Below are 13,945 nucleotides of genomic sequence, written 5' to 3' on the forward strand. Positions count from 1 at the left end.
GGGCCCTCGAGGAGGAGACCTTCCGTTGCGGTGCCCGCAGAGCCCTGCCGGAGCTGCAGTGCCTCGGAGCAAGGGCAGCCCGTGGCTCGGGTGCGGGCACCGCCCGGCTGCCGGCTGTGGTTTGCCTGCCCGCACTCCTGCTGTGGCACCCAGAACCCGCGTCCGCTCGCTTTGTTACAGCGGCTCCTTCTGAGCCTGTGGCGCCGAGCGAGGCAGTGCGCTAACCGCGGGGTGGGCGGAGGGAAGCAGGGAGTCTGGCTTTGGTCTGTTATTAATTTGTTGCCTTTTGATCTACTCGATAGATGTTATTAGTTATAGCTTTTTTGATTTCAAAGTGCGCTGTCTTATTGACGTCCTAATCAACTAACTGAGAGCAGCACGTATGGAAAAACGAGTAGTAATGCCATAGCTTGTCGTGATTCAGCAGATTCTGCTTCCTTGTTTTAAATCTCACCCTTTTCTTTTATTATAGTAAGGAAACATATCTTCCTGAGATAAAGTTAAGCACTCTTTGTCTAGCCCAGTTTTCCTCACTGAGCTGTAACACAGAATGGAAGTAGCTGTGGCTGCCCTGATTTGCATGAGCTGCTTGCACTCTAGTCAGTGTAACACATGATTACGGGATGAATGCGATCATTAATTGTCTCTTGAATATGCACTTCCTTCAGACACGACTGCTGCTTACGGACTTTATTTTCCCGTTGTGCAGTAGCGATGAGTTTATAGGGACACTGAGAAATGACACTCTTCAATCATAATTGAACCCGAGTTTAGGCTTCATGTGCATGGCTGAATTGGCTGTTAATTTACAGTGGGTGTGTTGCAAGAATCGCTTACCTTTAACTCACCAGGTCTGCTCACAGAGCTCTGCGACAACCAGCGAATTGCCTGCTAAAGAGGAGCTGCACCACTTGGCCAGATAGCTTCTGGAAACCCGCTCAGCTGCAGATAGGAACAGATGGCTGCAAGCGGCTGAGTTACCTTTTGTCAGTCAAGCTGTTTTACTATGGCAGGTGTATATTCCCTTCCCATTGCAAATGCCAGGGGAAGTGCTTGGAGTTATTAAAACCTGAAGGCGGCTTGTACGAGCAGATAGCTCTGCGTAACTGCAGGGGAACTCAGATCAGCTGAGCAATGACTGAAACACCAAGGCAGGGCAAGCTGCACGTGGTGGTGTGTTTGTATGGTGGGACTGAGCGTAGGAGCAACTTCTGTAGGAATCGTAATTCACAGTTAACAGTGCAATAAGCAATAAAATTATTTTATAACTGAGAAAGTCGTCTAATTCAGCTTCTTCAAGAAATGTTTGGATATAAAAATTTGAATAAGGGAGCTTCCTTGCCAGTGTCAAATTAATGCTGGTTGTAAGTAGTGATTGGAAAGAGATTATTTGAACAGTACATTTTTTTTAGGTAATAGTAAGAAAGTAGTATTTTTGTCACACGAATTTACTCTCTTGTGGAAAAGATGGATCCTTTGTATATTCAATAAATAAATAGTGAAGAGAGAGTCACAGCCTAGCTGTGTGCAGAATGAGGGACAATAGTGAATGAGGAAAAGTTGTAAGGAAAAGACCTGGAGCTGAAAACAAAGAGGAAGCACACATGACTTAGGATCTTGCATCCTATTTAACTGTTTGAATAACTGATGCCTACCTGTAGCCTATTGTGTGTACAATTACTGTGCTGTTACGTGAGGCATTGCTGTGGGTTCATGTTTTCATGAAATATGTGCTCAGTAATAAGGTTTGGTGATTTCCAGTGACTGCAAAGGTTTACAGAATTCATTTTAAATCTATATTAACTGAAGAGGGCCTTTGGAAACAAGTTGAAGCCTTAACATTTAAACCACAGCCCATACTTGTGGACTAAGCAGGCATGCCAGCCGTTCTCACCAGGGTCACTACGCTGGGAGCAGGGGTGGCCTGTGGAAAATCAGCAGTGTGCTGGAGAGATTCCCAAACCACTTCAGTAGAATCTGAACTGCTCTGCAAACTGCAACACTGCTAACTTTTTGTCACTGTAAGGAAAAGTTTCAGCAGGCTGAAGGATATAATTTGCTTTGTTTAGAAGATTTTTAAAAAAATGTAGAAATAGTTTATTGTCAAATAGAGTACACTAAAACACTGAAGAAACTATGTAGTCTTATGAACTTAATCAAATTTGAGCTTAGATTAATGCCACTGTACAAGCAATCAATTTTAAAGTATAAAATGTACATTAATCTTTAAGTCCTTTGCTTGATGGATTTTATTGTCAGAGTTGAGAACCTGTGTATTTTTTTAACTATTTCCTGTGCATCCTGTAATGTTTCACATAGCAGAAGTCTATTCCTAGTTATAACATAAGTAATAGCACTTGAATACAGCATAATATTTACTTCATCTTACCTACTTCAGTGTGTGTTAACCCTTACTGCTGTTAATACTACTTGTTCCATGTTTTAATACAGTATTGTCGTCATATGTAGGTTAGGTGACTTGGGATATTTGAGTTTTCCTTTATGTTTATAAAAAGTGCTGTGATTTGTTGTTGCATGTATATGTATGTGTACATGTATATTTTTGTACACACAATACAGATCCTTATGTTTTGTTTTTAATCATTGTAGGGTACCTTTGTGAATGTCCAAGCTGCAGAAGCAGTGACTGTTCCAATAAAGCGCGATTTTCCCACAAGAGAAGAGCAGATTTTGGCACTACAAACCACACGTGAATTTGATGTCCTTGTTATAGGTGGAGGAGCAACAGGATGTGGCTGTGCTTTAGACGCAGTCACCAGGGGTAAGACTTGAAAATAAATTGCATTTCATTCTTGGATTACATGGTTTATAATAAATTAATCAGATTGGCTTTCTCAAAATCACTTGAAGGTCGAGGACATGTCCTCTGAATGCCTGGTTATAAAACTTCCTTCTGATCTCAGAAGTTGAACTCAAAGAAAAGTCATTATTTTTGTTTCAGCAGTCTTCACTGTCTAGATGCTTATGCAGTTCACGTTAACATAAGCCTTTTTGCTGGCCACTCCTGGAGGGACTTACCTTCTGTTGCTTCTTACTTAGCAGGTTTATCTGTAGTCACACTTGTGCAAGCGTCTTCTCTTTGCTGCAGACACAGCACTTCTAGCAAGTACGTTGAAAGGGGCAAGCATGAATTCTGGATGAGGCATAGTGGCTCTCAAGCTCATTTCTTGTAATGTGAGATAGCTACAGCTTCTGTTGCTTTATAGCTGGTTGTTATATTGCAGATTTAGAGAAGTCTGTTTGGATTCTCAATGAAGACACATCATTCAGTCTGCAGGTGCATGGAGTAGATCTGTGCTCTGATTTTTTTTCTCTTGTGGGAGATGAGCTGTGTAACTGGTTTAAGAAGCTACTCAAAGTGGCAGAATTGAATCTTAACCTTATGTGTAGCCTTAACTTAGGAAAAGCTTGAAGTAAAATGAGTTTAAGATCATGTTTTTTACCTGACTTCTGCGAGAGGCTGAGAATGTGTAGTATCAATCATCTGTTGCCTGATAGAGGTGTGGCAGCTTCTGCAGCCTTTCAGTCCTGTGCAGAGTTCTAGTTATGGGGTGAAAATGTAGGACACCAACACCTGCTGTCATCCACCTCACACGGTAACCGTAGCCAGCAGGTCCTAATCAAACTTGACTGCTCTCAGAGATGACTAGTAATTTTACAAGTTCAGTGAAAATAGAGCTTTAAATAGGGAGGTGAGAATGCACAGGTTCTCTTTCTGAAAGAGGCCGTAGCATCAAGTCCTGTTCTGTTAAAATGCTGTATTGTATTTTTATTCAAAAAGCTGTGTAAAGACTTGAGAAAAGCTTATCTTGGAATATTGTCTATCCATTGTTGTTGTTTTTTAGCGGAATTGGCCAATGAAAGGGAATCAATCACTATTTTAGTGTCTGTGTTTTGACCTTGTTTCAGTTCTTGGAACTGAAGTGGGGAAAGAATACAGTACAAAAAGTAGTGTATAGTCATAAAATTCTTCAGGTTCTTAACATGTAGTTATGTCAGAAGTAAGAAGCAACACCTGACTCCAGGAGTGTTATGTGGAGTCTGAATTAGAAAACACTTGTCCAGAAGGTGTGATTGCTTTGAAATGGATTAAGCAGTAAGTAATTCATCATTGGGAGATGAATACAAATTCAGTTTATTACCAAGTTACCTTTTAATAATACATGAAAAGGTATCTTTTAATTTCTGCCTTTGCTATATTGTGGTGGAAAATGCAGTTTTAAAGGTAAACAGAAAATATTACAGGTAATCTATATTTATCCTTTGACTAGATATTATGATCATATCAGTAGATTCTGAAGTGTGAAATATTCCTAGGCATTTGGTAATGAATTGTGTATTGTTGCTGTTCATTCATGGAACTTGCTCTCTTATTCCGTTTGCTTCACTTAACAACAAATCTTGCTTTTCATGTGTTTGATATATCTTCACCAAATTATTTCTGATTATATCCATTAATCTTTGTTACATTTGACAAAAATAAATTACTCTGATCTTTGGAAGTTACCAGTAATAATTTAAGGACATAAGTTTTGGGAGACCAACAGATGTTAAAATCTACTTTCAACAACCAAAAATATGAAGGCATCCTCAAAGACGGTGAAGGAGGGACCGGAGGGATAGCTTCTAATGCAGGTAGTGCTCTCCTCCCTGGGAATCACAGTTGTGTTGTTGCTGTTGGTTTCAGAAACAGTATCGCTGAATTTCCTTTTGCCTTGCCTGCCTAACTTTAAGATTCCTCCAGTGCTGGAGGGGGGTCTGTTATGCTAATTTCTGTAACAGATTGTCCTTCTACATATGTTTACATACGTTTTGTAAGTGAAAGATTGCCATGTTCTTGTCCTGTGGTGCTTTTCTTAGTTGGGTTTACTTATGCTGGATACTGGGAGTCAGCGACGGCTGTCCTGTAGCTGTGTGCCAGATACAGGCTGTTGCCTGTATCTTATCGTTAGAAAGCACCTGTTAATCACACATTTCCTTTCTCTTCCTTTCTTTTAACTTCCATCAAATAACCTGATGCCAGTCTCCTTCATGACGAGGGTACCAGCACTTTCTTCGTATGCAGGATGTACTGCAGGCAGTACTGGGGTGTGGGGGGTCATAGCTGTATGAGGCAGCGTGCCTTCACCCACAGAAAGCTTTTTTCCAGTCCTTCGGTGTAACTGGGGACACAAACATGCAAACTCTGTGTGTTAGAACAAGCCTTATAATGCTCAATGTTCATGGTAAAGCACTGTGTTCCGGACTCGTATGAATGTTTCTGAGCCATGTGGTTATCCCTTTTTTGTGCTAGTGAAACTGTCAGCACCTGGCAGTGTCATGCATTTTGAGTATGTGTCTGAAATGCTTTGTACTGTCTAGTAACTAACATTTTGTGTATGTGCCCTTTGCCTATATAATGTGTAAAAGGAGGATGTCTGTTGTATGAGCACTGTCGTAGTAAGTAGATAGCAAGCTGCAGATAAACTTAGTTTTTCACTGTCCTACAAGTGGTTGGTTTTGAATGGAGTGATTGCCTATGGTGAAATGCTGAATATGGTCTTAAACCTGAAAGATTGGTCTGGCTTGGATGCAGCAAAGCTGTGGAACACAGCATGTTTTATCTTAGCCCTGTGGCTGATGATGGTCTCATTAGAAGTGGTTGCAAGTTTTCAACGTGCAATATACGTAGTGTCTGGTGTTCTGGTACATTTACATAGCTATGTGTTACACCTTAAATATCGTCTATGTTAAGGAAAACCTCCCTCTTTATTTGTCTGTTAAACAAATACGGTTGCATTGGAGCCCTGCCACTGCCGTTGAAGTTCACCATGCTTTTCCTTTCAAGTCTTCCTCCAATCCATAATCACTTGTTTCAGTAGAATAGCATTAAGGTTTGGTTGGTTTTGGGTGCTACAGCTTTCTTGAGGAAACTCTTTGGGGAGCAAAATAATGGTTGTGCCAGGATTCACAGTGGTATTGTGGGGATGACTTGAAAGCGTTGATCCAGGGGGCTCTTCCTTGGGCGTGAGCACATCAGTGCCAGGAGAGCCCATCACAGGGCACCTCTTAAGCAAACCTGAAGAAAGAAGACAAAGATGCCAGTTGTCTGCCTGGCTGGTATGCTGTTGGAATTATTGGTGTGATAGATTTAGAGCTCTCTGCTGCAAAGAGTTAAGAGTATTCATGAAAATATTCTGTTCCTGCCATGAATACAAACTATAATTTGCTTGAGGGAGCATGGCCCCTATAATGTACTGTAATGCCTTTCTATTGTGAAATATCCAGGTTTTAATGTGCTTCTGTTTAAGTTCTGTTTTGACTTTTCCCTTAGGAAGAAGGCTAAAATTTTTCATTACAATATAGACAGTGCACTACACTTTGAATACAAATTTATCCATGTACAGAGTAATTTTTCTTGTGATTGTCTCTACCCTAGAGAAGTGTCTTTAATGAATTACATACAAATTGTGTAATTTAAGAAGTTAATTTGGTTTTCTGGTAACACAGGACTAAAAACAGCCCTTCTAGAAAGAGATGATTTCTCATCAGGGACCAGCAGCAGGAGTACTAAATTGATCCATGGTGGAGTGAGATATCTTCAGAAGGCCATCATGAAGTTGGATTTTGAGCAGGTAATTGTTTATGCTGGTTGTTAAGCAAAAATTGCTAGTAGACACTTCCCCTATCCCAATTATATCCAACTTCTCTTTATTTTTTAATACTTGACTGAGTATAGTGGCTGTGCAGTACAAAACAGGAAAATGTATTCTCCAGCTGAACTTTCCAGAACAGGGAAACTGGTGCAGCCATCTCTGCATAAATTCACTTATAGGCAATCTAATAGGTGTACCTTTTAGACTGTGTGTGTATATATTGGGAAGGGAGGGCAGAAAAAGGGTTGGCTTGAGAATAAAAAGAGCTTCTTACCTGTCCAGACAGGAATTTGGGGGAGTGGGGGAGAAGGGGGATTGTCTTGATTTTTAAAATGGATAAAGAAAATATGGTAAATAAGCAATTGTATGTTAATGCGCATGTATTTTTGTGTTGCCTTAGTCTGGTGGAAGCACGATGTTCTTGTTTCGAGAAATGAATTTGTCGTCTTATTGAAACCTCTCTAACTAAATATATTTTAATGGTCATGATACCATTAGATAGAAAAGGTGACTAATTGGGGTAAAAAAAAAAAGCATACAGTTATCTAGCTATAGAAATCAGCATTTCTTTTTCTCCCAAAGAACAACTTTATATTGATTGATACGCATTGATTTGGAGAGGAACACTTCTGCATTTGCAACTCAGAGTCAGTACAGGATTTAATCGTGGGAATCGGCACAGAAGCAATACCTTGGGATGTTTTCTAAACCTCCTTAATGGCTTCCAGTTCATAGTTAGCAGTAACACAGCTTGTTGGCCTTTGTGTTCAAATGAAAAATTGTTCAACTGATGTGCCAAGATACCAGAATGACAGTACTCAACTTGTTTGGAAAATATTTTTATTAATTTTTGAAACTTTCAGCAAATGGTAGTGTGTTCCTGAAAGAACTGTAAAAATTACGTATTTGCATTGGTAAGCAGTTTTCCATTAAATGTTGCATGTTGAGACAAAACTGGGTAACTTAAAATTCACATATACACTCTTTTACAGTACAGGATGGTGAAAGAAGCACTTCAGGAGCGTGCAAATCTGCTTGAAATTGCTCCTCACCTATCAGCTCCTTTGCCTATAATGCTACCTGTTTACAAGTAAGTTCTGCTATTGTACCTCTCCTTCACCATTTCTTCTGACAAGCAAGGTATTTCCCTAGAGAAATTTACATAGAGAAGTTTACAGATGTCTCTTTCCAAGCGTGTCTTTAAACCTGTCACAAATTTTGTCCTCCAGGAGGTGAGATGTTGCTGTATTGCAGTAGAGGAAATTCTCTTATGGCACCAATCTGCTATCACCGCTGCCCAGTAGCACCACTTGGACTTCAGCTCTGTGGTGCATTTTTACTGTTACAATAAGTGTGAAGGAGAGGAGTTCACAGCTGGAGTGAACTCATAAATCCCAGAATATTACTTACTGTTCTTTCCAGTACATCCTTGTCTTCAATGCATGCTATAGCATAGTTTTCTTTACAAGGTACTGCGTAGTCCTAACAACTGCCAGTGTCGGTGCAGTAAGCTGGCCTTCTGCTATATGTGACAATTTCTTGTTAAGAGAACAATTTCATCATCTTATGAGAGACTAAGTGGTTTGTGTTAGGTGTTCTTGTATCTGTAAGGACAGTTATTCAGTAGAACAGGCTACTTGTAAAAGTGAGTTTTTGATTAATCTTAATGTGTGGCCTTATTCCTGTCTTAGGGGGCTTGTAATAGGGGGAGCTCATGGAGGTCTGCAGTGGACTGTATTTAGTTGATCTTGTCTGTGGAGGAGGTGTTACTGAGATGTGCGTTTCAGGACTTTCATCTCTTGCCAAAAGCTGTGTCTTGAAGGAAGAACCAAGCTTTATTTTTTCATTTTACACTGAAGTAGAAAAACAATTTATGACCTTAATTCTAGGATAAATACAGTCTTGAATGTACTTAACTTACTGTAGTGAGCAGATTAGTTGAAAATAAAGTGAACAATACATCATAACTTTTTCACTATATTTTGATATGGTGAATTTGTATGATAGTACAAAACTAAAACTAGTGTAATATAGCATACTGTGTTACTCAGTGTGTTCTATATTAAAACAATAAGTGCATGCATGCATTTTTTTATTTCACTTCATTGGAACTTTTTTGCCTGCAGATGGTGGCAATTGCCGTACTACTGGGTTGGAATAAAACTGTATGACCTCGTGGCAGGAAGTCAGTGTCTGAAAAGCAGTTACGTCCTCAGCAAGTCAAGAGCCTTGGAGCTCTTTCCAATGCTACGCAAAGATAAGCTTGTTGGAGCTATTGTCTACTATGATGGTACGTTCCCTTCCAGTGTTTTCATTATTACTTTGAGCTGTATTGGGGTGGGGAGGGTGGGGGGGTTGGTGGGATGACACCCATATGCAACTACATATCAGGTATGCTGATTCTGCAAAGGGAAGAACAACAACTTGAAGCATTCAATTTGCATCTGAATTTGTCTGTCAAATGGATGCTTACATTGCTCACTACCATAACTTATGGGGTGTGCAAGAGAATATATCTGTTTTCTTGGCTAGTGGGTATAGTGATATGTGAAAGCCTCCTAGTGTTCTAGTGATTCCCTACAACTACCCAGCTGTGTATGACTTCTCTGCGTTGGAGAGGCCAGGTTCTTTCTGCTGCAAATATTCTACGCATGTGGTACTTGATTCTTCAGCCTGTTTTGTCCAAGAAGTTAAATAATCCTCATGACTATACTGTAAAAACTATTCTTAGTCAGTTAATAACTATATATTGTTAGGTTTCAGAATCCTGTGTTTACTTTGGGCTTTGCCTTGTTTTAAATACAGTTATGACCCTAGTATAAAGCATGTTATGTAGAACAGTACTTGCAAGTGTTTGGGCTGAACTCTTCTCAGACAGAACACTTACTCTGAGGAATTGTCCGTCAGGCAAGTGTGGTCATTCCAATAATGCCAAATGGTTTACTGTTGTATACTTCTGGTTTGAAAATAATTTAAAACCAGATTTAGATGATCTGGCTCCCAGTTGTGGTTCTTACACAGGGTTGGATGAGGTCTGGATGAATTATTTTTTTGTACTGGCAATAAATCTCTCTGGTCTGCAAAAAGAGCTTTCATTGTAGTTCTAATCAAATAGTAGAGACTTGAACAGAAACCGTTTGAGTCTTATAGCAACCCTTTCAAGTGAAAAGATTATAAAATCATGAGAGGAAAAATGCTTCCAGCTTGAGTTAAGACTATCTGATACAATAGATTAAAGTATGTTTGTGTATAGTATTTACACAAAATCAGTGTCTGAGAGAGAACATAAATGCTTTCTGCAAGTCTTACAACGTTCATTGAGAATAGAATGGTGACTTAATAGAACTTACTATTGCGGTTGTCTTGAAACAGCAGTTTTCATGTTCAGAAGTGTTCACACTTATTCACATCCCCGCGTTTTGAAGGATTGTAATTCATCTTTGTAATGCAAGAACAGATGAGCCTTTTTGTCTTGTTCTGTGAAACAAGTCTCTAGTGGTAAGTCTGTAGGAAAGTTTTGTAGCAACAGGTGCCTTGGTGGATCCTCTGAGAAGAGAGTGCCTTAACCCCATCTCTGTCCCTTCAGAATCTACAGATACGCAAGACAGTCTGTGAACAAAATTGGTGAGGAATTAGTTGGCTTCCTTGACAAATAGCTACCTAGAAATTTTGCTTGTCTAGGATATTAGTTTGTTTATGCACAGCTGTCTTGAGCGTTATCCGTATTGCAGTATCTCAGTACATTGTAATGTTATGCTAGTTTTATCCCCAAACAGCCAGAACATCAGTGTTCTTAAATACTGAATTTTGTAGAGGAAAAAAAAAAAACGATGAAAAGCACTGCTCAAGTTGGAGTACCAGGGTATACTGTTGTAACTTTCTTGATGCACTTGATTATATTAACATATCTGGCAGGTAGAGTATTTTGTGTCAGGCTTGTATGCTGTTTCGCAGTGTTTTCATTGGCATTGGATTTCTATTCCCCCTTCTCCAGTTCTCTTCCACTTACTTTCCAAAAAAGAAAATTTTGGTAAAACTTCCTTGATAGTATCAAAATATCAAAAAGTCAAATGTGTTGAGGATAGTAGGAAAAAGACAAATTCCTCCAAAGAATAAATAGCTTAAAACACTGACTTACTTCAGTAGTGGAACAGTTCTTAGCTTTTACCTGCACATGTAGTTTTTGACCTTTTAGAAGCCAGAAGGGTCTTCACACAATTGATTTTAAAGGTAGTATTTTTCCCTTTTTAGAATTACATTTATACTATTCATCAGTTTATCAATAAGGGCTTTTCTACTAGGAAGAAGTAGGAGGGATTCTTAAAACACACTGGGCTTGGGTAGTATTTGTGTGGCTTCTGACAAACATGCATGTTGGTAATTGTAAGCTACATCATACAGAGCCCAGCGGAGTAAAAACAGACCTGGATGCTTGTATAGGTTCTTATCTGGGAAGGGAGTAGGTGAGATTAAAAGGATAGACTTGCCTTCTTTAGGGTGAAGTAAAATTATCTTCTTTATCTTTAAGACACAGAGTAAATAACAAATCTTGTTTTTTAAATAACCTCTAGTGGGGCTATGTGGTACTTCAACTGTGCCAAACTGAAGAAACAAAAACTTTTGTGTACTGTAAGAAGAGCTGCTGTAAGTACCGTGCATAGAAGTAATTCAGGTTTAGTTTTTCATTATCATAAGCTATTCCTTCCCTTAGACTGTTAAGGGATCCCAGGAGTATGTAAGAACAATGAAGTGGTTCTCTTAACTGTAATTACACTTCTCATAAGAGCATTAGAACTTAGGAATCTATAATCTGTTGAAGTTTTTTTCTGATTAAATAGATGGTTTGGATATATCATAGATATTTACTACTTCAGCATTCTAAGGATATGCATTTACAAGATAACCTTAAAGTTGATCTTCAAGTTTGTTGGATGAATAATTGTTTTAAACAGTGTTGCAATAAATCTAAAAATTCATCACTAAGATACCATGTGGTCTTTTAGTAGAAAACATCTGTGCAGCAATACAATGCAAAAGTCATTCAGACCGGGATATCTCTGGTTTTCTTGCATTCCCAAGCAATAGGAAACAAACCCACATTCTGCGTATTTAAAACAAAGTATAAAATAGAAGGAGAAGGAAAAAGGGGGAGCAATGGAAATGTGCAAATAGTGAAGGGCAAATTATGAAGCATGAGGATTGTGTAATCACTGTTTATTCGTGCAAGTTCAATAAAGACAGGTATCTGACGGGCTCTTAACAATTTCCCTTCAGTGGAACAGCTGCAATGCTAGCAAGACCTTCAGACTAATGTGGTGAGAGATCTCAAAAACAGACTTCAGGTTTTGCTGCCAGTGGAAACAACTCGTTTATGCTAGTATAACTGGCCTTATTTTGCTTTTGTTATCTGTAGTCGCCCAGAGTCTTATTACTTCATATATTTTTTTTCTGTAGAATTTAGAGAATTACTGCGTTGCAGTTTAAAAAACAGGACAAAATGCGTAGCTCCTCAAAAGCTCATGGTGTAGAAGTTTCTGAAAGGCTGAGGTATCACACTTCTGAATTTGTGATGCAACTTTGAGGCTGCGTGTTGTCCAGAATAAGAACTTTCTGACTGTTGTATACATTTCTAACGTGCCTGCATTCCAGGATGAAATTTTGTATATGGATGTACACTGTAGCATTTCTTCTATAGGTCAGTCTATGGTCTGCAGTGTAGATGGGCTCACATTGGATTATAGCATGTTAACTGATTTATCTTGAACAATTAACCTGTGTTCTGTTAACAGTGGATCTGCTTTAAGTCATGTGTCAGCAAGCACATTAAATTGTAAATTTCTGATTTGAATTTTAACAATACACTTTCATACTCTAAATCCAAAGGAATGGAGGACAAAGGGAGTAGGATTTGAACTTAAAGTGGAGAAGGGGAAATGAGGTTGAATTACACTCCTTTTAGTTTTTACCAGAAATAGTCATAAACTAGAGCATTAAGTAATAGCAAAAAAAAAAAAAAATCAGAATATTTGAATCTTAGAACAGGTCATCTTTCTTCTCTGTCCATCCTTTCCCTGTCTTTGCCATGTAATGAGTAGATAAACTAGTCTTTTAAGAACACTGTCTTAGCTGTTGTAGAAATGCAGCTTCCTTATTTTTTTCTCTATTCCTGTCTCTCTCATACTTCTATTTTTTTTGTAGTTCTAAATAACTTCTACTAGCAGAATCTCACTGTTGGGCATGTTGATTGCTGCCACCGCCACCAAAGGGAAGAATTTAAAATGCTCATTATGTAGGTTACTTTTCAACTGGATAAAACCACCTGTCCAGCAATACACATATTGGTTGCAATGTTCTTTTGTCAAAGGAAAGATCAGAAATGCTCTTGTTTTGTTTTGTAATTGTTGATCAAACTAGTGGCATGTCAAATGATCCATTATTCATGGAAATTTTGTGTTCTGAAACATTGCTGTGGTCATCTTAATTACATTTTAAAAATTGTTTTTACAGGCAAAAAAAAAAAGATGATGCATTATAAATGTTGGAAGTACCAGCAATAGCAAATCAGACTTTACCAGAGGCTATTCTTGCTCTGTCTCAGCATCAGGAAACTAAAGCATATGTTGGATGTTAGCCTGGGTGTACACAATGTGTCCTATTTATTCAAGGTTTTCTTTGAAGCCACAACTTACAAGTTTGTTTCTTAGGGGTACATGTCAGACTTAATTTAGCATTTGTTGGTATTAGGATACTCCTGAATAGCAAAAAGGCAACATTTTGGGGGAAGAATGTGGCTGCTATCTGAGCAGTGATCTGTCAGTTTCATTTATGTAGCTCAAGGAAAATTGGAAAAGCAGCACTGTGCAGAACGGGGCTGAGATTTCAAGATCATACGCAGAATTATTTTAAAGCATTTTAAATGGGAAGAATTAATCTCCATTTAAATCATACATAGTTCCTATGTTAAAAACTAGGGAATACATTAAAGTAGAAATGCAACTGTCCAGAATATTTAAAGTGCTTAGATATTCTAAGTGGCACATCTTCTATCTTTAGGTGCTTGCAGACTTTTTTGTTTACATATTTTGTCTTTCAAGATGAGCCTTTAGGTATGTAAAGAAAATTTGTGCTCTTGAGTCAGTCATGAATTTAAGATTTCAGGGTTTCGTTGACTCTGCTCTTTGAATTTGCTGTTACTTTCTGAAAACAGGAATTAGCATATACTACTTCTGTCACTGTTTGGCCACATCAAGGTATTTGATTGCTTAATGTCTTGTTTTACAAATTTCCAG

At 38.6% G+C, this 13,945-nt stretch overlaps 1 protein-coding gene across 5 annotated transcripts in view; it reads left to right on the forward strand.

The window, feature by feature from the left end:
- Positions 1 to 13,945, forward strand: part of GPD2 (glycerol-3-phosphate dehydrogenase 2) — a 60,464-nt gene that overhangs the window by 17,885 nt on the left and 28,634 nt on the right. For all 5 annotated transcript variants that reach the window (XR_010832152.1, XM_013193657.3, XM_066999037.1 and 2 more), the window contains exons 3-6: positions 2,611 to 2,782; positions 6,511 to 6,635; positions 7,649 to 7,746; positions 8,783 to 8,946. Coding sequence is in view for 4 of the 5 variants with exons in the window: in XM_013193657.3 (XP_013049111.1) it covers positions 2,611 to 2,782; positions 6,511 to 6,635; positions 7,649 to 7,746; positions 8,783 to 8,946 (559 nt within the window). In the remaining variant the exon portion in view is untranslated. The remainder of the gene's footprint in view (positions 1 to 2,610; positions 2,783 to 6,510; positions 6,636 to 7,648; positions 7,747 to 8,782; positions 8,947 to 13,945) is intronic.

This window comes from Anser cygnoides, chromosome 6 (genome assembly GCF_040182565.1).
Source record: "Anser cygnoides isolate HZ-2024a breed goose chromosome 6, Taihu_goose_T2T_genome, whole genome shotgun sequence".
NCBI classification, from domain to species: domain Eukaryota; kingdom Metazoa; phylum Chordata; class Aves; order Anseriformes; family Anatidae; genus Anser; species Anser cygnoides.